Genomic DNA, 22,418 nt, shown 5'->3' with positions numbered 1-22,418 from the left:
CTTAAATGCATAGTGTAGTAGAACATTTCTGGGTGGTAATTGCTAATATGTATGTTGCCCAAATTCACATCATTTCAATAATATTTTATTGCACATATAATATACTGCTAAAACCTGTGTTAAAGGGAAATGCAATACAACAAATGTTCATCTAAAGTCTCATCTTTCCAGTTATGCTGACAAAAGCAGATTACAAAACATGACCATAAAATGAATTAGTTAGTGAGATCACCTTAACATACAAATTATTAGAACTATTTATATGTGATATCAGTGAGTAAGCAGTAAGAAGCTATTTTCACACTCAAAGTGTTCTTAGTGCAGTGAAGTCACATGTTACTAAATTACATTATTGTTTCCATTCATTCATTTAATTAATTTAAGTTTACAAATGTTATAACACAAAAATGACATATCTCTCTCCAGCCTTTGCTGTAAATTACATTTCAGTGTACACCAGTGGTGTAGTCTACGTAGAACGCAGGTATACGCAGTATACCCACCTCAAAATGTCAGGGATGTTAGTATACCCTCCTAAAATTATTTAGAATAGCACAACTAGGCCTATGTACAGTATACCCACCTCAAAAAATGCTCAAATATACAGTATATAGGACCCACCACATAAAAGTAGACTACACCACTGGTGTACAGCTATAATATTGTATACATACACTGATATTTTACATTACAAGGCGCTCTACTGCCGCGTTTCTTAACTGGTGGGTCAGGACCCAAAAGTGGGTCACAGGGGGGTCCTGGGTGGGTCGCGGAGCTGAGGTGTAAAAATGTATTAAAACAAGATGCAGAAGGCAATGAATAAATTATTGTGATGTTGAAGAGAGAGTGAAACATATTTTAGACTCATCTCAACTAGAAAGACAAGTCATATGTCAGAAATACAATGCAAATTCTGATGCATATTATCAAATGCATGGATATATTTTTTGATAATTATTTGCAGATTCCGGAGGGCTCAACAAAATATTGGGTCCCAACGTAATGGCCATGGAAAATTGTGGGGCCCAACACTATTCAAGTTAAGAACCACTGCTCTAGTGTACACTGGAGTGCCAATGTTTCTCTTGTGGTGGCTGGCTCTGCAGGATCACATGAAACGTCTTCTTTCCATCCAGCAGCTCCTCCTGCATGGCTCTCCTCTGATCTCATCTGGGCTGCCATGAAGATCTTGATGCTGAGACACCTGCACAGTAAAATACTGTATATCAGTCACTACGTTTACCTTACGTTTTAACGGTGGGGTTGTAGGTATGACATCACGTTGGGGGAACTCCCTCTAAGGTTCTACATAGACTCATATAGAGCCTAGGGAGCCCCCAACGTGATTTCATAATAGTACATATTCTTAAGATGGTTAACCTGCAACCCCACCTTTAAAATCCGAATTAATAACGCCGAATGAATTAGTTCCGCCGAGTTTACTTTGAACTTTCATTTAATTTAATTTAATTGTGAAGTGTTTACATGACATTTTCAAAGTGGAATTAAGCTTTATTCAGCATTAAAGTGAGGTAACTTTTGATTTTTTTGCTGTCTGGCCCAGGGGCCCATCGAGTCATAATCCGTCTCTGGGTCAAATGATACTCTTTACACTTGCTATAGTTTTCAACTGAAGAGGGTAAAACACTGACTCTACAAGTAGGAAAGCAGTAGGTCCCAGGAACTCAGAGGTAACTCAGTCCGAAGAAGGAGGGACTGAGTTACCTCTGAGTGCCTGGGACCTTCTGCTTTCCTAATTCTGGATTTCCTAACCCCTAGAGCACCATTTTGGACATTTTTTCCACACACCTGAACGCTGGGTTGACCTCTCTCTTTACACTGTCTACAAGTCTTTAGCAATAACATCTTCAGGTAACTCTTGTGCTCTAGAGTCAGTTACTCAATTTTTCAATGAATGTCTACTCATACAAAATGTCCAGAATTTACCTTCACTGGCATTACTTCTTCAAAGATGACGATGTCAAGTTTCGCTTGCTCTCACTTCTCGTGGAATTCTGTCAATAATTCATAAGAGATTATATTCTTGATAACAAACTTGAATGTGCAATTAGAAGAGAAGAATAGGTTTTGTTGTTAGTGAGGGACTCACCGGAGGCATAATGCATTTTAGAAACTCATCTCGGACCTAATTGGAACCAGAAGATCGGGGATGTTACTGCAGTCATGCTACAACAACACCTTATAATAAGTGTATTTCACTGGAGAAAACAGTATTTATTTACCTTCTTTTCTCCAAGACATCCTGTTACTAAAATGAAGAACCCCTGCAAGTACAGATAAAAACAACATTCAAGACCACATAGAAAATATTCTAAAAAAAACACACACACACAGATGAAGTCAATCAAGAAGCAAAAGTCCACATACCTGAAGAGAATTCACGATGGTGAAAGCATAGTTCACTAATATCCCAGTATTTGTCTTAGGATCCACTGAGAACACAAAGTATCCAAGGAGCCACGTTCCACCAAAGACGGGTGTCAGAAAGACTACGGCTTTGAGGATGCTCTTCAGAGTCTGCTTGTCGTCTGCCTTGCCTTCTGACACCTGGGGCCGGAGCAGAGTCACAATCACCACCACCATGGAGACCAAGTTCATCAGTGTGATTACGCCAACGGGGAACAGGAAGGCGTGCAGCGACCCCTTCATGGGACCCTCGTAGTTGAGCCAGCACGAATCTGGGTTGTGGTAGTCGCTGTCCGGCACCCGATCGTAGTACACATACGAGACGCCTACCGTGAGCAACGGGCAGCCGTAACCCATGGTGAAGGCCAGGATCATGAAGACCTTCTTCCGGAGTGGACTGAAGACGAAAATGAGCTGGTGGAGAAGCATGATGCCGAGGCACAGCATCCAGAAGAACATGGCCATGAAGAAGAAGTGCTTGGCAAGCACCATGAGGAGGCAGGTGAGCGATCCCAACTCCTTGGGAAAAGCTGAGGCCAGAAAGCTGCAGTCTGCTATCAACAGGCACACGCCGATGTTGACCAGGCACGTGTGGCGGAAATGGGACAGGTTGGACCTGGTGACGGCACCCCAGACAGCACTCTCGATGATGAGGAAGACGATGAGGGAGCAGATGGACACACCGAGGCCGATGTAAGTGAGTTCGTCCAGGAAGGGTAAGCCGTCCAGGTCCTCTGGGTTTTTGGCCATGAGCGCTGAGAAGGAGGTCAGGTGGTTGCACTTGCACACAATGTTGTCGTCCTCGTCCTTCTCCGTCACACAGCCCTCTGACGACCAGGTGCTCTCGTTGATGTTCCAGAAAACACACTGGAATGTGGCGTTGGGGGGGCCTGCAGTGTTGTTGAAAGGAAACATCATGGTGATGTTTGCCTTATGGTCTGAGGCATTTTCGAGAGTGGCTGAGAGAACAATGCTGTCGTTTAAGGTTAAGAACTCGGTACCATTTACTTTACTTGGCAGTCGGTCTGAGAGGTTCCTCAATGCCAATACTTTGGACTGGTGTGCTGTTGTTGACAGCGACATTTCCACACCAAAGATCGAACTGTTACAGACATCGTTATCTTCACAGACCTGGAGTTGAATTTCTGAGGAGTTGTATCCCTTGCTTTCATTGACTTTGATGTTTTTTACCAAGCCCTCGACTGCTTTAATGTAGTTTGTGGAAATTCTGTGTAAAACCTCAGTGTTGTTTGTCCATGATGTGGTTAGGACATTGCTGGCAGAATCAATAAAGTTCTGAAAAAACAAAAAAATCCAGCCATTTCCCCAAGATGTCATGAGATTTCAACACATATAAAAGCAATTTCAGAGCACTGTCATAATTTACAGCAATGATATGTTGCAAAAATGTAATTAAGCTAGCCAAAATTAATATGCTAGCCAAAAAAGAGCTTAGCTCATTATGGCATGGCCCCTGCTAAGCTTTACTGTTACCAGAAGGGCAATGAGCAAGTCGTGATGTATTACTGAAGGCCCTGCTTACTGCCATAGTAGTGTGACTATGGCAGTTAACCGTCTTAACTGCCATAGTCTTAACCCCCTTAGCGCAGAGCCTATGTCATAACCTTACTGTCACCAAAATTGTAATGACTATGTCTTAATCTGTTACTTAAAGGGACACTGTGCAGGAAATGGTCAAAAAAGGTACTGCAACTATGCTGCTTATTGAAATTGGGCTGCCTATTGCCAAATTTGATCTTTACATGAAAGTTTACTAAGTAATAAGCAAATATTTTCTAGTATGGCCCAAGTACAGTAATATTTGGAGCTAAAATTTGCTATTTTTGGAAATTCAAAATGGCGGACCATGGAGAAGATCCCCCTTTTCATGTATGAAAAGTGCAATTTTTCCAGTCATAATGAATACTTAAAATTTGATACTGGTGGTAAGTATTCATGAAAAAGGTAACATTAGTGAATGGGCAGCATGAATTCTGGAAATAAACAACTAAAAATCTCACACAGTGTCCCTTTAAGACTCTCCTTTATGTCATAGCAATGTTGTTATGATGTAGTTGAGTATTTTCAGCAAATAGTGAATAGGCCCGCCGGCAACCCCATCTGCACAAAGAGGCTACATCTTTTCAATGACTAGTGCAGTGTTCCATTGGCGGAACGGCATGCATTATGAGGCTTCTACTCACTCCCATCATTGAGTCGTCTTGTAAAGGGATGACTTCGGAGGCAAGAGCCATGCCATCCAGGATGTCTATGGAGGCTGCAATGTCACCAAGGCTCATGTTGGATCCTGAGGAACTGCTGTTTTTTAAACCAGAAAATATTTCCCCCGCAACCGCTGGTGTGGCGTTTAATCCAAGTTTGAAGTTCTGAAATGACACATTAGGTTGCATGAGGGTACGGGGCACAGTCTCTGGAACAACACTGCCCTACAAAGGCAAAACGCAGTAACTATGCCAACATGGAAACTGAGAAAAATGCCTTCAAAGCCTTGGTACTTGTGGTTGCTGCAAATTTGTCATAGCAATATCTCTAAAACGGGACACATTTGGACCATAAGGCTTTGTCACAAGATCCAGTGAAGGAGGTGTAATGAAGACAATTTTCCAAAAGTCTAAATTGAGTCTAAACTCAATTTTATCAGAATATACTGCTGCACGTTGCCTTTGAAGGGCAGAATGCCGTTAGTGCAGTCACACACAAAGCACAAAGCTGTGGAACCTGCAAGGGATAAGACTAGGCGTGAGAGGTTCAGGCATCTACGTATGTTGTGTTCAAATGTCAAATGCCTGAGTTCGTAAACCCACCTCAACAGAGGAGCTCAACTTCTGAATGGACTCACTGACACAGAAGTCCATCTGAAGTTCCCATTCACCGAGGTCATTACACGGACGGCTTATGTTGCCAATTTTGCCGGGTGGACAAGGCCCAGTCGCTGTTTCGTCTGCTTTGGTCTTTGGCCAATCTTGGTCATTTTCACAAAAAAGTTCTGAAGCTTGATAAGAAATTAAACAATGAAACAGTAATTTAGGCATAGCATGCGCACATTGAAATGCAAAGAAGTCTTTGATTTTTAAAATGACAAAATCAGTGAAGTGGGTGACCGGAGACAAGTGCAGTGAGAGACCCAGGCTAGGGTTGGGAAATGACCCAGGCCGAACTTGAAGAACCTAGGTACCCATGGACAACTGGTGGGTATGTTATCGCATTTGCATCACGGCACCCCCAAAACAGTCAGATTTGTATTGTTATGGTGCTACTTACGGAGGAGAACCGGGATGTTTAAGGTTGCCACTTCAAACTGCGACAGGCTGTTTTCAAATTTACATGAAGTAGAAACTTCCCCTGGAGCACATGTTATACTTTTTTTTTGGGAGAACCAAATTTTCTCCTCAGAAGTGTCATCTAAAAATGTCAAAGAACAATTAGGAATCATGTGATCCTGAATCATTGTCTTACATACATATACTCTATACTGTATGATACTATACTGTATGATAGTGGGCACGTAAGGTGTACTGCCTACTGCACTACTTTAAAAATATTTTAATTCTGTGCAAGTTTAATGTAATTTGTTTTCGAATTTAGTGTTGGTGTGGGTCACTGGACCCATCAAGGTCTCTGTATGTCTGTCTGGCCATTCACCAAAACTAAACTCAAAATGATACACTATATAAAGGCTCTTCACGCACAACCATCACCACTGAGAGATGTTCTTACCTGTGCTTGCTTTCACAGGCTTTTCATCCACAGTGACGGTGTAGTTAGCAGGTGGCAGAATTCCACACTTGACAGTGACCTCAGTTACGCCTTTGCCTGTGCAGTCCGCTGTCTGCGGGACACTTTTGATGGTGATCGCGTCCGGCAGCACTGCAATGCTCAGGTTCTGGGAGGCCTTCTGGAAAACCGTGCCGTCCGAGATCTTGCATGTATATAAGCCTATATTTAAAAATAAAATATATGATATGATATGATATGATATGATATGATATGATATGATATGATATATGATATATATGATATAATAGGCCTATAATATAATATTATACACTACAATATATAAAATACAAAATAACACGTTGAGAGGGAAAAGTCTTTGGCCTATGTGCTTTAAGATGTTTGTATTATATTTCCTAAAGCAGGCAGGCTAGCACTTAGTTATCTGTGAGAAGTACAGCAAATACATGGGCAAAAACAAATGAGATTCTCAAAAGGGCTGTTGCTCCCACTTAGCAACTCGGTTGCCTATGGGAAATTGCATTGCAACCAGTTAAGTTGCTAACTTAGAGAGCAACAATGCTGTTAAGAAACGCATCCTAATTATTGATAACGCCTAAAATGATTTGCATTGTTGGTTGCTTATTGTTACATACTGCAAGCAGGGCAGGAAGATACCATGGGAAACAGCAAATCCTATCAGAAAATTAAATTCTAACTCCCTACACTAGATTTTATATCACACAACCTATTCAGCGTCTATACATCTGCCACTACAGGTATGTTCAAAACCTGTACCACACATCTCTGGTTTTTGCATACATGCCTTGGCTTTTAAAAACACTGTTCGTTTTACCAGTGAAAATACAACATATTCAGCCTGCAAAGGCCTACAACCTAGTTCATTTTATTTAAAGAATTTTTTGAATATATAGCATAAAATTATCAGTAGTGTTAGTATGAAAGACATGAGGAGTAAACCACAAAGGCACACTGTTTGGCAGTGATGTAATCGAGATTGCTTAGTTCAAGACCAAAACATTACCAAGAATGGAGGGTCAAGGCCCAGGCCCATAGAGGTAGAAAATAACACTAGAGAGGACCCCGCCCCCCTTTTTACGGCAATCTGTAGCGGCCATTATCTGTAGGTAGATCAGAGAAATGGAAATTAACGGAGAACGAGGCTCACCTCTGTCAAAAATGGCTTAATCATGTGAAAATGTCCATCAACACACTATACAAGGACAATTGTTGTTGAAGTGTGTTGCTAATTATGTTCATAAAATATATTATTTGATTTTTAAATGTATTTTATCGACTCATATGATTTAAGTAGATATTTAGCCTGACATTTCAAATCTGGTCTTTGATTAAAGTTATACTTCATATTTACACAGTTTTAGTCAATTTCTTGACAGGGGTGGGCGTGTTCTCCATTGACTTGCATTGCCTGAAGTTACCTACACTACCTACGGAAGTTGGGAAGCTCCAGCTGCCATTTCCCAGTGCTGTCGCAAATTGCTGTGTCCTCTCTAGTGTTATTTTCTACCTCTATGCCCAGGCCAAGCCCAAGACAAAGTCCATACCAAGACCAAGAGAGGGCGAGACCCAAATCAGACTAGCGGAACAACTGGTTGAATCCACATAGACCAGTGTTTCTCAACTTTTTCAGACCAAGGACCACTTGGTCCCCCGCAAAAATGTTCAGGGACCACCTATCAACTGAACTGACAGTTGATGGGTGCTAATTTGGCATTGCTAATTTTGATGCAGATCACTTGCTTTTTATTCACATTTACAAGCCTGTCCTATTGAGTTGAAAATATGAAAATGTTACAAATATAGCCTACAGCTAGCTTGTCTTGGAAAAGTAGAAATCCCGCTGAGGACCACATGAGCTCTGTCGCGGACCACCAGTGGTCCCCGGACCACACTTTGAGTATCACTGACATAGACACATTTACTGTTTGTACACAGATGTGACATAATCGGGCTGCGCGCGCATTGTTAGAGCAGGTGTTTTTTTTCCGAGATAAGAAAATGGATGGTCACTATAACTTCAGACATGAAGTGGGCGCCACAAACACAGGCACTTATGATGATGTCCTCTGTCCAGTCGGTAATTGCTTGTGACCACAGACATCTCCTATGCTTCTGAAACAGCCTTTTCCCTTTTGGAATAGCGTAACACGTGTGCTTTTTAGGATCTCTATTATTCACAACCGTACACACTTCAGGATGGTATGTCTTCTCTTTTCAGGGTCTGCGCTGTCTGTGTGTGTGTGTGTTTGAGCCAACAATGCACGCACAGCCAGTGACGATGTAACTTCCAAAGGGGTCAATTGAATCCATGCATACGCAAATGTATATATTCTATATAGGCCTCCTAGTTTAAGAAAAATAGAAGCCGACAGTGCAAGAAAATAACTTTTAAAATGTTGCGTATGCAGCGGTTGCATTTGAATAAGGGTGTAATACATAGTACATGATTTTGCACAAAAAAGTGGTCTTGAGACTGGTCTCGCCACCATGACCGGTCTCTTAAGGACTACTATGCCTCTTTTCCACTGCAGATTTTCTGGTGGGCCTACAGCTCGACACAGTGTGACTTGGACACCACTTTGGCGGCTGAGTCGCGCTGTGTCGAGCTGTAGGCCTACCAGAAAACCTGCAGTGGAAAAGAGGCACTGACTAGACTACTTTTTGGGCAGGTTTTACTGTTTACAGCACACAGCACATCAACATACCATCCCATACGCCTCTTGTCTCCTTCAGTGTAAGTGTAGTGGAGTTTTCACAGCTGGAGGCACCAACTACCACTTGCGTCCCGTTTCCGAGCTGCGCTGTTGACTTGCCGGGTTTTGTGAGAAACCATTCGCATGTGTTGAGTGTGTCGTCGTCTATAGAACAACTAAGAGTCTGTTTTGATTTGTACTCCACAGGTGTCTCATCAGGTGCAACCATCACAGCCAATCCTGAGAGGGAGATGAACACACACTGATAAGGTTACACAAAGATGTCATGTTAATTACTATCCTGTGCCCGATGTACGGAACAAGCTTTAACCCATTTTATATATATCTTTATAATATCTCAGCCTCCAAAGCACATAAAAAACATGACATGAGTTGCATTTAAAAGCTAGAACCTTCATTTTGCACTGGAATGTGTTCATTCAGCTCTAACTCACCTAGATTTTTAATAAAACAGCTAAAAACATGACATGAGTTGCATTTAAAAGCTAGAACTTTCATTTTGCACTGGAATGTGCTCATTCAGCTCTAACATACCTAGATTTTTAATAAAACAGCTAAAATCTCAAGAACTTGAATGCAGCGTATATGTCGCTCCAGGACACAATGGGCTAAATAGCACAATCTGGGCTGTTATGTGTCAGCATATAACCCCAGTTGACACCATGGCTACCACTTTATTTTGACAACCTTTTGAAGTCTGCATGAATGTATCAGTATGTATACTGTATGTCCCAACAGAAACCTGTGCAAGAACTGAACGTACTGCTACATACAGTGCATTGCTGTAATTGATGTATTGTTCATAAGCACCGTTGTGACCAAGGCCGCTGCAAGGCATAAGCAGAGCATGCATAGTGCTTAGGGCCTCAACCACTTTGCCCCCAAAATTGGGGTCTCCTAAACTGAGATTGGCTAAATAAACATCTTGAAAAAATATTGTATTACATTATAAAACATATGTATATTAGTTATCAAAAGGCCCATCCTTTTATTCTTTAAGAATTGTGTATTCCATTACTCAATTCGAGATTTTCAATTATTGCTATTTAATTATGAGGGGGGCCTCCTGACCAGTTATGCTTAGGACCTCCAAAACCTTAGCAGCGGTCCTGGTTGTGACATACGGTAGATAGGGTAATAATAATCTCCACATTCCACATTCCTTCATTTGATACGTCTCAAGTGTCAACAAGGCCATGTACTTTTTTAAATGTTCTTTTGATCTGTTTTATTTGATCATACTGGTAGCACGAATCAAAGAGATGTTTTGCAGAGAAAGCCTTCCAGTTTCTCTATCGTTGACAGTCCAACAGTGTGACCAAACGATCTGGATGTCTGGTGTGGTTATGTAAGCATTTTTCATACATGAAAAGGTGGATCTTTTCCGTCATAATGAATAAGCCATACTTAGAATTTTGTGGTGGTGGTAAGAATTCTTGAACAAAGGTAACGTTTGTGAAGGGGCAGCACGAATCCTGGAAATCAACCATTAAAAATACTACACAGTGTACCAATGGCCAATGGTCAGATGTGGGTGGGTTGTTGCAGAGCACTTGCCTGTGGCTTCAACGGTTATGATGGCAGTCAGTTCAGACTCCAAGCTCTTAATCAGTGACGTGAGAGTGGCAGTCTTAAACACTGCACAGAGCTTCACTTCAAACTCAGCATTCATCCCGTCTTTTAGGCTGGGTAAAGTAGGAAGAGGTGACAAAGTCAGGACATACTGTACGTATATACTGGGTAGTATATATGAGTAGTATAAGTATATGGGTAGACATGACGAGACGTGTAACTAACTAACTGTCATCTACCCATATAAGTATTACGAGTATATACATAGGTTTCTTGTATACAAACATTCCTGTCTGCGCGCACAGCTGAGTGAGGATCGCTCTGCAACCTCTGACTGTTTGGAAATTGCTGTCGCTCAAACAATGCGCTCACACGATTGGCTGTTTCGCATCTTGCGAGGAGGGCCTCACAGCATGAATGTTTGTAAACAATCTAGGCAATCTATACAGTGTACAAGTATTAGGGCCATAGATGCTGCGGTTGCAGATATCCGAAACATTCGACATTTGATTGCGACTATATTATTGACATTTTGAGTTGAATGTTGAAATGGCGACTTTGATCTCACCATGTCAGCTTCAATCTCGACATTTGCCTTCCGTTTCATTCTTGATATTTTGAGTATATTCTTGACATTTCGACTTAACCATACAGGATACCACTGTGTTGCAGAGTAGTATGGTGGTTTTTTTTTAAATCTTGTCTCCAAGGTAGAAAATGAATAGAATAGAAACAGTAGGGCTCCCCAATGGTTGTTGAGAACACAAAGGACATGAAGTGCTCAACGGTGAACCAAATCAATCATCACAGTGATCAGTGATCCGTTTCAATGATCAGTTTCTTACAGGGGCGTAGCAGCAAATTGTGGGCCCTATGTTCCATTGGCTGCAATGGACACCCCCCAGCCATACAGTATATCCACATAAATCAAACACTGTGTGGGCCCCCTATATACATGGGGCCCTGGTGACTCACACCTGGTGAGTCACACTTTACCCCCCTGTACTAGACCCCTGGTTTCTTACCTAGTTGTGAGCATCTCAAATCCATTCACTCTCTGAAAAGTTGTATCCACCTAAAACATGCCAGTGAGAAGTTAGTAGAATTCATAGAGTTTTGTTTTTTTGATAAATCAACAAATATACAGATCAGTCTACTACTGTTCATACAGTATATGTACTGTAGGTATGCCACACTCATTCAAACAGGATTGTACTCACTCTTGTATTCAGGTAATTCACATCACTCCACGATGAGGAGCCCTGGTTTACCATAGTCCCCGACAGCTGAACTATAAAATCAAGAGGAACAAAGGAGAAAACCATTCCCATTGTGATCACACCGCATACATCTATTCAACTCAAGTTTGGGCAGCGCATTTTCAGCCATCCCTAACACGTGGTAATGGTACTTTTCACATCAGACCACCTTCTAAACATGTTCCTCTGATTTTACTGTTAGTGTTCTGTCTAATCCAATACACTTCCTAACACGTTCACACCACATAAGGACGCCGCTTGATCTTGGCATCCCCGGAGCCACGAAAGGAGTTACGCAGAGGTCAAAGGGGGCCTGCGGTTTTGGACAGTCGGCTCAAGCGGAGTGAGTGGCTAGCAGGAAGCTAGCCTGAGCCAGGGCGGGTTTTGGACCCCTCTCCGTTGGATTTTGGGACTGTTATTGTCCTGTGCATGGTACCTCTTTTATGGGGTTACGTGGCGCTATTCCGACATGTCGCTATTCCGACGTTAATGTCTATTGTCGGAATACCGACACGTTTTCCACCGTCCGCCGCTATTCCTACATGCCGCTATTCCGACATCCCTAACTTTAACCCTAACCCTAACCCTAACCCCTAAAAAGTGTCGGAATAGCCGCCTCTTTTATTGCCTGGGCAAAGTCGACTGTTGACTCCGTCAAACAGTCTGGCAAAAGCTAAGAGGAATCCGTCTTCACGCAGGGTGTTAGATGGTCTGGCCTTACTCTCCCATTTAAATTCATTGGTTTCGAATTCTAATTAAAACTCATATTGTGCGACTGCTACGATAGTGTCGCAAAAGCATACAAATAACAAAACAAAAGTGTGAATAGCGTCACCCAGGGATGGGCAAAGATACAGTTACATGTATTTTCAATACAAATACAAAATACCCAGCAAAAAATGTTACAAATAAGATACAAAATACATAACTGTAACAGTATCTAATATCGAAATACAATATTTTGTATTTTCAACACAAAAAAATACCCTCAAAATACAACAAAAAACATTGTGTACAAAAACTAGCAATTTGACTTACACAATGAAATTAAATGAACAATTAAATTCTGAGAAATGAAATGATGGTTAGAAAACAAATAAGTATGTATGCCCTTTATCATCCCAGTGGGGAAATTCATGTTGCAGCAATAGCATACATGCATACAACTTGTGCAAAAATACTGACGATGACATACAAACACAAGACCAAAAAGTTGAATAATACTATATAAGGGAGATATACTGTAGGCTGTCATCATAATTAATTTTTCAAACAGCTTCAAATTCCAACGTTGGCTATGGGGCCGGTTTATGACGCCTGCAAATGAGAACATCTCTCAACTGGTCACCCTTCACTCTTGACTTAATTTGTCAATTAACATGTCAGTGCCATAAGAATAGCAATAATTTCTTTGACAAAGTAGAGATACAAGTGCTTTAAAAAAAAAGTCCACTATAGGATGGTGGCCAAAGTAGGTATTGCAACTATACTGCTCATTGAAACTGCGCTCCCTATAGCATGGTGGCCAGAGTGGGTATTGCAACTATACTGGTTGGCTCTATGAGTACATTCCAATATGCGACCTTGCTTCCTCCACTTGTGCTTGTGGCCTCGTCCCGCCTCCTGGCCCATCCTCCGTGGAGAAAACAATTAAGTTTCCCAGCTGTCAGCCTAGCCACAACTTTTACGGGACTGTTTCATTCACCATCCCAATTGCAAATGAGAAAAAGACTTTAAAATTGACCTTTTGTGAGATATTTAAATATAATGCTGGTGTCAGTGATGTCATCACGACATATTACTTACTGGTACGAGGCCACAAGCAGAAGTGGAGGAAGCAAGGTTGCATATTGGAACGCACTTTGCCTACAGCTAGTTTTAAAACACTCAATTCTACACAAAAGGCCCTAAATGGCAAACTGAAAGCAAGTTTGATTGACATGGGGGAAACATTAACACGTAATTGAGGAATTATTATTAAATGATTAGCCACTCACCTTGAACCAAATTGAACTTCCTGTGTAGTCAAGGCTTAAAAAATCCAAGCATATGCCTCCAATTCAGCTAGGGGCATTCATATACTTTTTAACCTACAGCACCATCTTGTGTTCATATTGTGTAATAACATTCTTTAGAACAAAGTATTTGTATTTTGTAGTTTTGTGAAATACACAAAATACTGGAGGAAAGTATTTTGATACCAAATACAAATACGTGTAATTCACTTATATGAAATACAAATACAAAATAGTATTTTGTATTTCAAAATGTATTTCAATTAGATGTAATAGCAGTACTGCCCATCCCTGGCGTTGCCTACTACAGACTTCGCAGCGAATTCTGCATCACCACTCTCAACTGTTTGTTGATTGGCTAAACAATGAGTGAACCGAGCTTGGAGGCTGTGCGGAACCAAAATCTTTGGGTGGAGTACATAGGATGGCGTCGCCAGGCTATCTCTTTTACTGTTAATTTGTTCATGCCTGGGCTTTTTCCCAGAAAGGCTCAGCGACCGAGCTGGTTCGCCCTGTGACTGCTCATCGTGGCTCTGAGACAGACGGCTTGGGCGCACATCTGGGAAGCATGTGGGTTACACATGGCCCTCAGGCCGCCAGTTGAATAGGGCTGGCATAGACCAACATGTCAATCTGCATTTAAAACAATACTATGTATTAAGGCCTTGGTCTCCAAACAAATGCCCGTGGGCCAAATCCGGCTCGGGCATGGCAAACATTTGGCCTGCCTTGAGGAGAGAACAAATGAAAGCATAGATGTCTGTGATTTGCGACCACTGAAACTTCAGTGACTCATATCTCTCCAAAGCATTCACAGAGAGTTAGGTCTTATGATAACAGTCTCATCACAGACATTGACAAGAAGTTCAAACGGAAGAGCGAAAATCTGTTCTCTGTCCAGACATTTATATTGTTTCTCATTGGGTTGGGGCATTGGTTTGGCCCGCAGCCTCACTTGCTCTTCATAATTTGGCCCTTGGAGAAAAATGATTGGAGACCACTGTAGTAAAGTAATGTGTAATGTTTCCAGAGTAAGAATCATGGAGCCCCATAATCTTCCACCGGTGGAACACTGTAGTCATTGAAAAGTTTTTAATATTCTTTAAGTGATACATTCGACTTTGTCATTACCATTCTAGGAACAGCAATTTACAACACGTTCCTTCATATTAAAGGGGCAATATGTAGGATTAAAAGTTTAATTAGCCACTTTCCCGAGTCAGCCGATGCTTATTTGAGTCAATTGTTAACACTAGAACTACCACGGAGGGGTCAATTGACCTTTTTACCTAAAAGACCCACAAGAGGGTCATTTGACCCTTTGGACCCCCTGCGGACACTCCTTGTGTTGTGGAAATGTGGCTGTTAGCAGCTCACAGCTGTGAGCTGCGCGTTTCGATGGAAGTGCATTAGATTATTCGAGCACTTGCAGGCCCGGTGTTCTGTCGAGATATGTTGCCTCGTCGAGATGAGCGACCGGTCGCCCTACTCGATAGTGGTGTTCTATCGATTTGCGCTGCCTCATCTAAATGAGCGACCTTGATTTTCCGTGGAAGACGTTTCAATCGGTCCACGTAGGACTGTTTTAATAACCATTACTTTGTTTATTTCACGGACAGGGGTGTGCAATCGTTCGTGCGGAGTTTAATAAGAACGTGCGGCTGCTGACCACTAAAAAAACGTGAGCCTCTCGTTTGAGCAAGTTAATAAACGTGCCATATGAAAGAGACTGAGTTGAGTTTGCGCAAATACTGGAGAAAGTGTTTGGGATCAGGGCCTGGCTACGGGTTGTTTAATGCAGCCATTTGCTGTTGGTTTGGTTTCAATGCGACGTGGGCCTGTCTCGCAAGGCAACATTGCCATATGAAATTGGGATAAACAAGCGCGGTTTAGAGATTCCCAGATAGCAGATAGCGTATTGTGGCTTTGTTTTGGCAGATGTCTGTCAATTTATGGGCAACACCTCTTTTAATGACCGGAATCATATTTTCAAAACATCCCCACCAGTGCATTTCTTATTATTGTAGCAAACCAACCTTAGGCTACTTAACCCATACGAGAGTATGCAATTTCCGAACCAGTGGTCTACTGCCGCGGTCGCACAATTCGATGGGCAATCACCCGCGAAAACCGCCGCGAGGGTGTGCGCATGCGTGCGCATACTCAGTAGCGAAAAGTATCACATCTCGACGGGTCGCTCATATAGACAGGACACCGGGCCCGTCGGCTAAGGAAGGGGCGAACTCGGGCCCCCTCACAGGCCTGGGGGGGCCTGGGCCCGGGGACAGTTGTCCCCCCAGCCCCCCCTATAGGCCCGCCCCTGCCTCTAGCGCTAGAAGTCTCTCAAAACGAGATGAATAAGGTAAAACAAAAACAATCATGTAGATGGGTCATATAGTCACAGCAATGTGTGTGTGATGTTTTAGTAGTTTTTGTCCAGAAGTCATGCTGCCCATTCACAAATTTTCACAAATGTTCTTTTTTCATGCACATTTACATTTGTACTACCAGCATCACTGTAAGTATTCATAATAGATTTGAAATGTACAGTACATGAATAGGTGGATCCTCTTAGTGTAAATCTGCCATTTTGAATGACCAGTCATGTAAAACCTATTGGTCAGGTCAGTAAATATCAGTTTACTTAATGAGTAAAATATTAATGAATGGGCAGCAAAAACTTATAGATGAACTACTGCAATTAGCCTACACACTGGACTCATTGATAAATGAATATGTTAAACGATCTGCCCCCTTTCTTGAATCCACCAGTCACATATCTGTTTCTGTAAGCAGTGTTAGCAAAGCATGCATGCACAAACAAATGAAGTGTGCTTATAGGTTTGGTGGGATGAGCTACTCACTTGCAACTTTGGGAACACACAGAGGTGAATAGTGGGAGATGTTTGCCACACACTCATTGTTGTTGCGGCATATCTCAAAGTCGATGCTCACGCCCTCGCTCCAGACATACTCAGGTGTACACCAGCATGTGGTTTCTTCACCGAGAGTACGGCACTCTGCCCAGGAGACAGTGCTTGCAGTGGTTAATATCATACATCTGTGCATCTGATATCTTCATGAACGTGTTTTTGAACTACACATATAGGCCTAAATAGGGGTGTAGCTACGGGGTTGGGGGGTAGCTATTTGCCCCCGGGCCCATGGCACTTCCCTATTGGTGTAGGTGGGCAAATTATGACCTTGGCAGGCTGTATGGGAGGGCCCTATCAGTGTTTTGCCCTGGGCCCTGTGTCCAATTGGGGTATTCATGACAGGTTTTCCACTGTGCCTGTTAATATACAGTGTATTATCTACTGGATATTCAAGTACAGTAGTCCACTGCACTGGAATATTCAAGAATACACAGAAATATATATGAAGCGTTCAGATGAAAAAAAACCAACTCCATTTCTGAAGACCTGCACTTCTGTCATATTTAAATTACATAAATAAAATAAAATAAAATATATACAATTTTGATAGATTAGTATACAAATGAATTATGAAGTGTTCCTGGAAAGGCACTTAGGGGGTTTTTGCATCTGAACTCATAAAGGTTGCCCTTGACCGAAGGTGAAACTCAATGTGTAATCATAGGCAGTATATGGGCATAAAAAGGCATTCATAGACCATTCATAAAAAACATTGTATTTGTCCACAGGCTAGTGGAGCTATTCTGGTTTGGAGGTCTGCTCATGGGGTTCATGCTTTTTTACACAAATATATAAAATGGAATGACAGGATAGTGTGTGTGTGTGTGTGTGTGTGTGTGTGTGTGTGTGTGTGTATGCGTGCGTGCGTGCGTGCGTGCGTGCGTGTGTGTGTGTGTGACCTTACCTGCCACTAATTCTGCCTTTTCAATGGTAACAGACTGACCGTCGACAGTAAGCGGTTGATTATTCAAAACGCTTACATCGACAACTAGGGTAGAATTACCCTCAACCATAAACTCCCCGATGAAAACAGATGGCTCTGGAAAATAAAGTCAAAGCTGTAGGAGAATATAGGAGGTACGGTAGCTGAGCGTAGTATTGGCAACGCTCAGCACCATTGTCATAACAACCACATCATTGTAGCCTTGAAATGATGTCAGAGGAAAGAGTGTAAAGATGCTGCACAGAAGAATTACATTATATTACATCATTACATTACATTGCATTACATTACATTACATTTAGCAGACGCCTTTGACCAAAGCGACTTACAAGGAGGAAGTTCAAACAAGAAGAGAATAATGGGTCAGCGCAGAGTACAGCACAGTATACAAGTATTTAGTAGCAAAATTCAGACAATAAGCAAAGACAACTAGGTGCAGTGTACAGTTGCAACAAGTGTTGCTGGTGTTAACTGTTAAGACAACTCCTAAAGGGTTGAAGTTAACTCCATTACGTAACGTAATGTTATAATTGTACTCTTTGGTGGTCATTGTAACACAGTGTAACGAGATAATTCCACTCAACATACAGTTGTGGAGTAGGGTGCATCAAACGCCCCTCGAAAATGAAAACTTTGCAATATCCCACTCTGCTCTTGCAGTATTGTTCCTTTGCACTATCACAACTCCCTTGTAAATGTCTAACAAATGTGTTAAAGGGTGGCACAACAGGCTTGTCGTTTTGAATGGTAGTGAATGGGCTTTTTTTTTTTAGCTAAATCTGTGTATTGTGACAGAATTGACAAAAGTGTATTTTGAGACTGTTTTGAACAAAAACGGTAAGGACAGTCATTTAGAAAAATCCTCCAGTTGCTTTGCCACTTCCCCAGGACTCCAGGTTATGAAATAATCTGGATTTATATAAGTTTACTCTGAAACACCATTTTTATTATGTGTAAAATGCAGATATGACTTGATTGCAAAGATAAAGAACGCTTACCGGTGTCAGCTTCCTGTATGAAAAGAAATTGAGTTGGATGAGTTCATTCATTTATGTTCTTTGTACATTTCAAAACTTAAATTTGCATTTTAACGATCTTCATGTATCAAGAAAGTTGACGTGTGCCTTGTAAATTGGCATTAGTATTGGATACTACGGTGTATAGGCCTACGGATATAATGTAAATAATGTTGCCTAACACTTAAAACTGAACTTGTTTGTAAAATCTTTAAAAAGTCAGACACGGTAAGAAAGGGCATTTTCACACCTGGGTCCTGATCTCAGTCCTCTTTAAGTGGACCAAAAAGTGAACCGACAGCAAAAGGACTCAGTTCTGTTTTTGTTCATATTGTGGCTGCATTATGAAAAGAACCGGCTGCTCTTTCTGGTCTTGTTAGGCTTTTATGGTGTGTCAGTCCCCTTTTGATCACCCCCGGTACCTCTGGAGCTCTGCTCAAGTGATTACATAAATGTAACTTTTAACTCATGAGTGAACCGTACTGAGGCTCAATTCGAAACAGGGAAGGCAGCTGTCCTTCCAGTGAGCTAACTGGACATTGAGTCATGAAGTGTGGATCGAAACTGAAAATTGCGTTATTTTCTCCCTCGGCAATTGACTGCATTTGTGGGCGTGACAGGGATATTTGAGGTCAGCATCAGATGCTGACTTCGCTGCCTTGGTACCCAACATGCTGTGCGCCACCTCCCTCTCAACCGGAAACCTGAAAAACAAACATGGCTACTACCCAAGCTACTACCTTATCATACTCTTTATTCTGACACTTATGTATGTAGATATTGAAAATCGAATGGATAAATCAACATTGTAGTATCTAAATATGCTGTCGCTAGATCTATTTATAGCCTATTTTACGATTCCGCCATCTGACGATCATTCACCATTCAAATAGCATGCGTAAGCTAAGCGCTAACGTGATGAACGTAACTCCCACCACAGAATCGCCGTAACATCAAATGTGCAAGACAGCGCACACATTAGTGCCGTTCATAACGCCCGTCTCATTAGCTAACTTCACCTATCTGATCAGAGACCTGTTTATGTAGGAGGAGAGTCATCGAGTCACTGCCTCCCGTTTCGAATTGAGCCTGAGACCACGTCAACAAAGGTCTCAGTACGGTTCACTTCCGAGGGGTCTGGGTACACTTTGGCGCGTTCACATATGCGCAGAAAAATGCTGAGTCACAGGTCAGAGTTCACTTAAATGGCTGAAAGGGACCAGGTGTGAAAACCCTATCAGGCACAAATGACCATGTTACATTTGGTCAATACAGCCTCCACAGCCTGCAAAGACTGGAGCCATCTTGGTACACAGTAAAAAAACAAAACCTGTATTACATTAACACGTATAGAGTACTCTGGGACCAAAAACACACTAGAAGATGTTAAATCAACTCTCTAATGCCTCTTTTACACTGCCATTTTTTTGGTAGGCCTACAACTCGACACTGCCACTTTTTCCTTTTTTGAATAGGCACGACACAACTCAATCGTAAAGCAAAAATTGCCGGCCGAGTTGCATTGTGTCGAGCTGTAGGCCTACCAGGGAATCGGCAGAGAAAAAGAGGCATAATGCCTTGTGTACACCAAACGCGACCTACGCTATCTGGGCGACGAAAGTCATAATTTCTCTATGGAGGGAAGGCAAATAAAGCTATCACAGCGAATTCGCCAAGAGGGAAGCAAACTGAGCAACCAGGGCGACTTTTAATGATTAATGTAAAGCTAATCTTATGGTAGCCTAATGAGCTATGATGCAGTTCGGCGAAAACCAATTGGAACGTTCATATCTCCAAATGTCCCAGGCTGTCAAGCTAGAGCCGTTATGTGATTAGCTGAATCAAACATGTCAATGTCCGCGTCCAGAGCGAATTCATGGCGAAACTTCTTCAACCACCTCAGCTACCTGGGTAGCGTAGGTCGCACTTGGTGTACACTACGCATAAGAGTAGTGTAGGCAGTTTTGCCAGATGTGTCTAATCAAATCCCGCCCAAAAGGTTATCAAAAAACACAGAGATGCTAAATCTTAATGGCATTGGTTTCTATGGGCACAAAACTGCAGAAAAAAACGCCCAATGGCCAACTTTTCCAGACGGCTATCCCAAGTAGCCCAATAACCGCCCAATCTGGCAACGCTGAGTGTAGGCATGGTAAGCAGCCCATGCAGAAGACTCAATGTAAATTGTGATGGCCTTCTTACCATTGCATGGAGGAGGAGCAAACAGAAGACCACTGCCGACCAGGACACCGCTGAAGTTCTTCTGGAGAGATTGAAACAATTCAGTCAGGTTATATATGGGTTCGCAGTGATTGAAAACACGATGTGATGAGGAGGGGCAAGACACTGGCAGCCAACCATGTGAGCTAATTTTTTGACCGACAGCGGTTGTGTTGTGTGCAGCCAGGGTCGCGCAGCCAGGGGAAAACTAAAATTTAGAACCCATGTATATAGTCAGGTCTTTTCAAACTTTAAATATGGCCTGATCTTGGCCTAAAATGGGGCAGTTCTGGTTAGTGAGGCGGTCTTCAGGTCAGAGGATTGCAGATTGGAATCCCACTCCTACCTCTCCCTACACCTCCATCCTTGAGCAAGGCCCTCCATCCTTGAGCAAGGCCCTAATAGCCACGGATGGGGGCGATTTGGCCCGTGAGATGATGTTAATGTTTTTTCCTTTAATATATTAAAATATAAATATATCTGCAAACTTGTTGTTTTACTCAAAAACAAATTCCACAGATTTCATAACATGTATTGACGAGTTGCTGATAAGCAACATGACAAAAGCAACTGGTAGAATATCCTTGAAGTAATACCTTGTAAATACTGTAAGTTGCTTTGGATAAAAGCATCAGCTAATTGTACGGTCTTGTATTAATGTAATGAATGTAAAGAACTTCCTCCGTGGTCAGAGCCTCCATTATCAGGGCCTGAGCTGCAACAGCTGCAGATGCCTGTGAGAGTATTGATGCTTGAGGCACATTGATGCCTGCACAGCTCATTTCACCATCAATACAATGTAGCCTACTTTGTACTGTATGTTACACACAGGGTCACGAGCATCACAACTAGTGGTTGACGTAACATTTTATCCAAAGTGACTTGCAGTTATTTTAAGTGCAGGATACTACTGGTCACAGTTCCTGTATCAGTGTCGGGTCAGGTGCCTTGCTCAAGGGCACTTCAGTCATGAACGGAGGTGTGAGAGATGAGGGTGGGATTTGAACCTGCGACTCTCAGAATTTAAGACCACCTCCATAAGCATTCGGCCAAGGATGGGGCATAATGGACTGCCTTGGTGGGAGAGGGGGTTAGATCATTTAGTGGCATGTGGCATGTGCCAGTGACCTGCGGAAGTGCCGCAGTGGCATGTCCATTGATTTTATATTAACCACAGACCTATACTAATTATTATTAATAAGTGTAATCATGTTTATTAATAATAAGTATTATTTTTAATTATTTATGTATTCTAGGTCTGTAATTTCAACATTTAAAGGGCATGTCAAGCGCCGTCACGGTTGGTTACTAGCCTATGGTTACAGTGGCTACTACAATGTTAAACTGTGCCTAAACCTAAACTTATTTCTAAACCTAACCTGTCAGTGAAAAAATGTGTATAAACCAACCGAACTGTGCCTAAACCAAAACTCATTCCTAAACCTAACCTGTCAGTGGAAAATAGCATGCCAGTGATGCCACTTCCGCATGTCAGTGGCACATGCCACATGCCACTAAAGGATCTAATTCATACTGCTT

General features: G+C 42.1%; 1 protein-coding gene across 1 annotated transcript in view; it reads right to left on the bottom strand.

The window, feature by feature from the left end:
* Positions 1–944: 944 nt before the first annotated feature.
* The window catches only part of LOC134468215 (adhesion G-protein coupled receptor F3-like), a 39,364-nt gene continuing 17,890 nt past the window's right edge, over positions 945–22,418 (bottom strand). Inside the window, exons 3-15 of the mRNA XM_063222157.1 lie at positions 17,605–17,739; positions 16,629–16,784; positions 11,711–11,781; positions 8,910–9,159; positions 6,166–6,384; positions 5,710–5,850; positions 5,253–5,440; positions 4,632–4,814; positions 2,389–3,723; positions 2,244–2,285; positions 2,111–2,146; positions 1,948–2,015; positions 945–1,204 (exon numbers count right to left, since the gene is read on the bottom strand). Of these exons, the coding sequence (XP_063078227.1) occupies positions 1,959–2,015; positions 2,111–2,146; positions 2,244–2,285; positions 2,389–3,723; positions 4,632–4,814; positions 5,253–5,440; positions 5,710–5,850; positions 6,166–6,384; positions 8,910–9,159; positions 11,711–11,781; positions 16,629–16,784; positions 17,605–17,739 (2,813 nt within the window). The 3' untranslated portion in view covers positions 945–1,204; positions 1,948–1,958. The remainder of the gene's footprint in view (positions 1,205–1,947; positions 2,016–2,110; positions 2,147–2,243; positions 2,286–2,388; positions 3,724–4,631; positions 4,815–5,252; positions 5,441–5,709; positions 5,851–6,165; positions 6,385–8,909; positions 9,160–11,710; positions 11,782–16,628; positions 16,785–17,604; positions 17,740–22,418) is intronic.

The sequence above is a fragment of the Engraulis encrasicolus genome, chromosome 18 (assembly GCF_034702125.1).
Source record: "Engraulis encrasicolus isolate BLACKSEA-1 chromosome 18, IST_EnEncr_1.0, whole genome shotgun sequence".
NCBI classification, from domain to species: Eukaryota; Metazoa; Chordata; class Actinopteri; order Clupeiformes; family Engraulidae; genus Engraulis; species Engraulis encrasicolus.
This window is presented reverse-complemented; position numbering and strand designations above follow the sequence as displayed.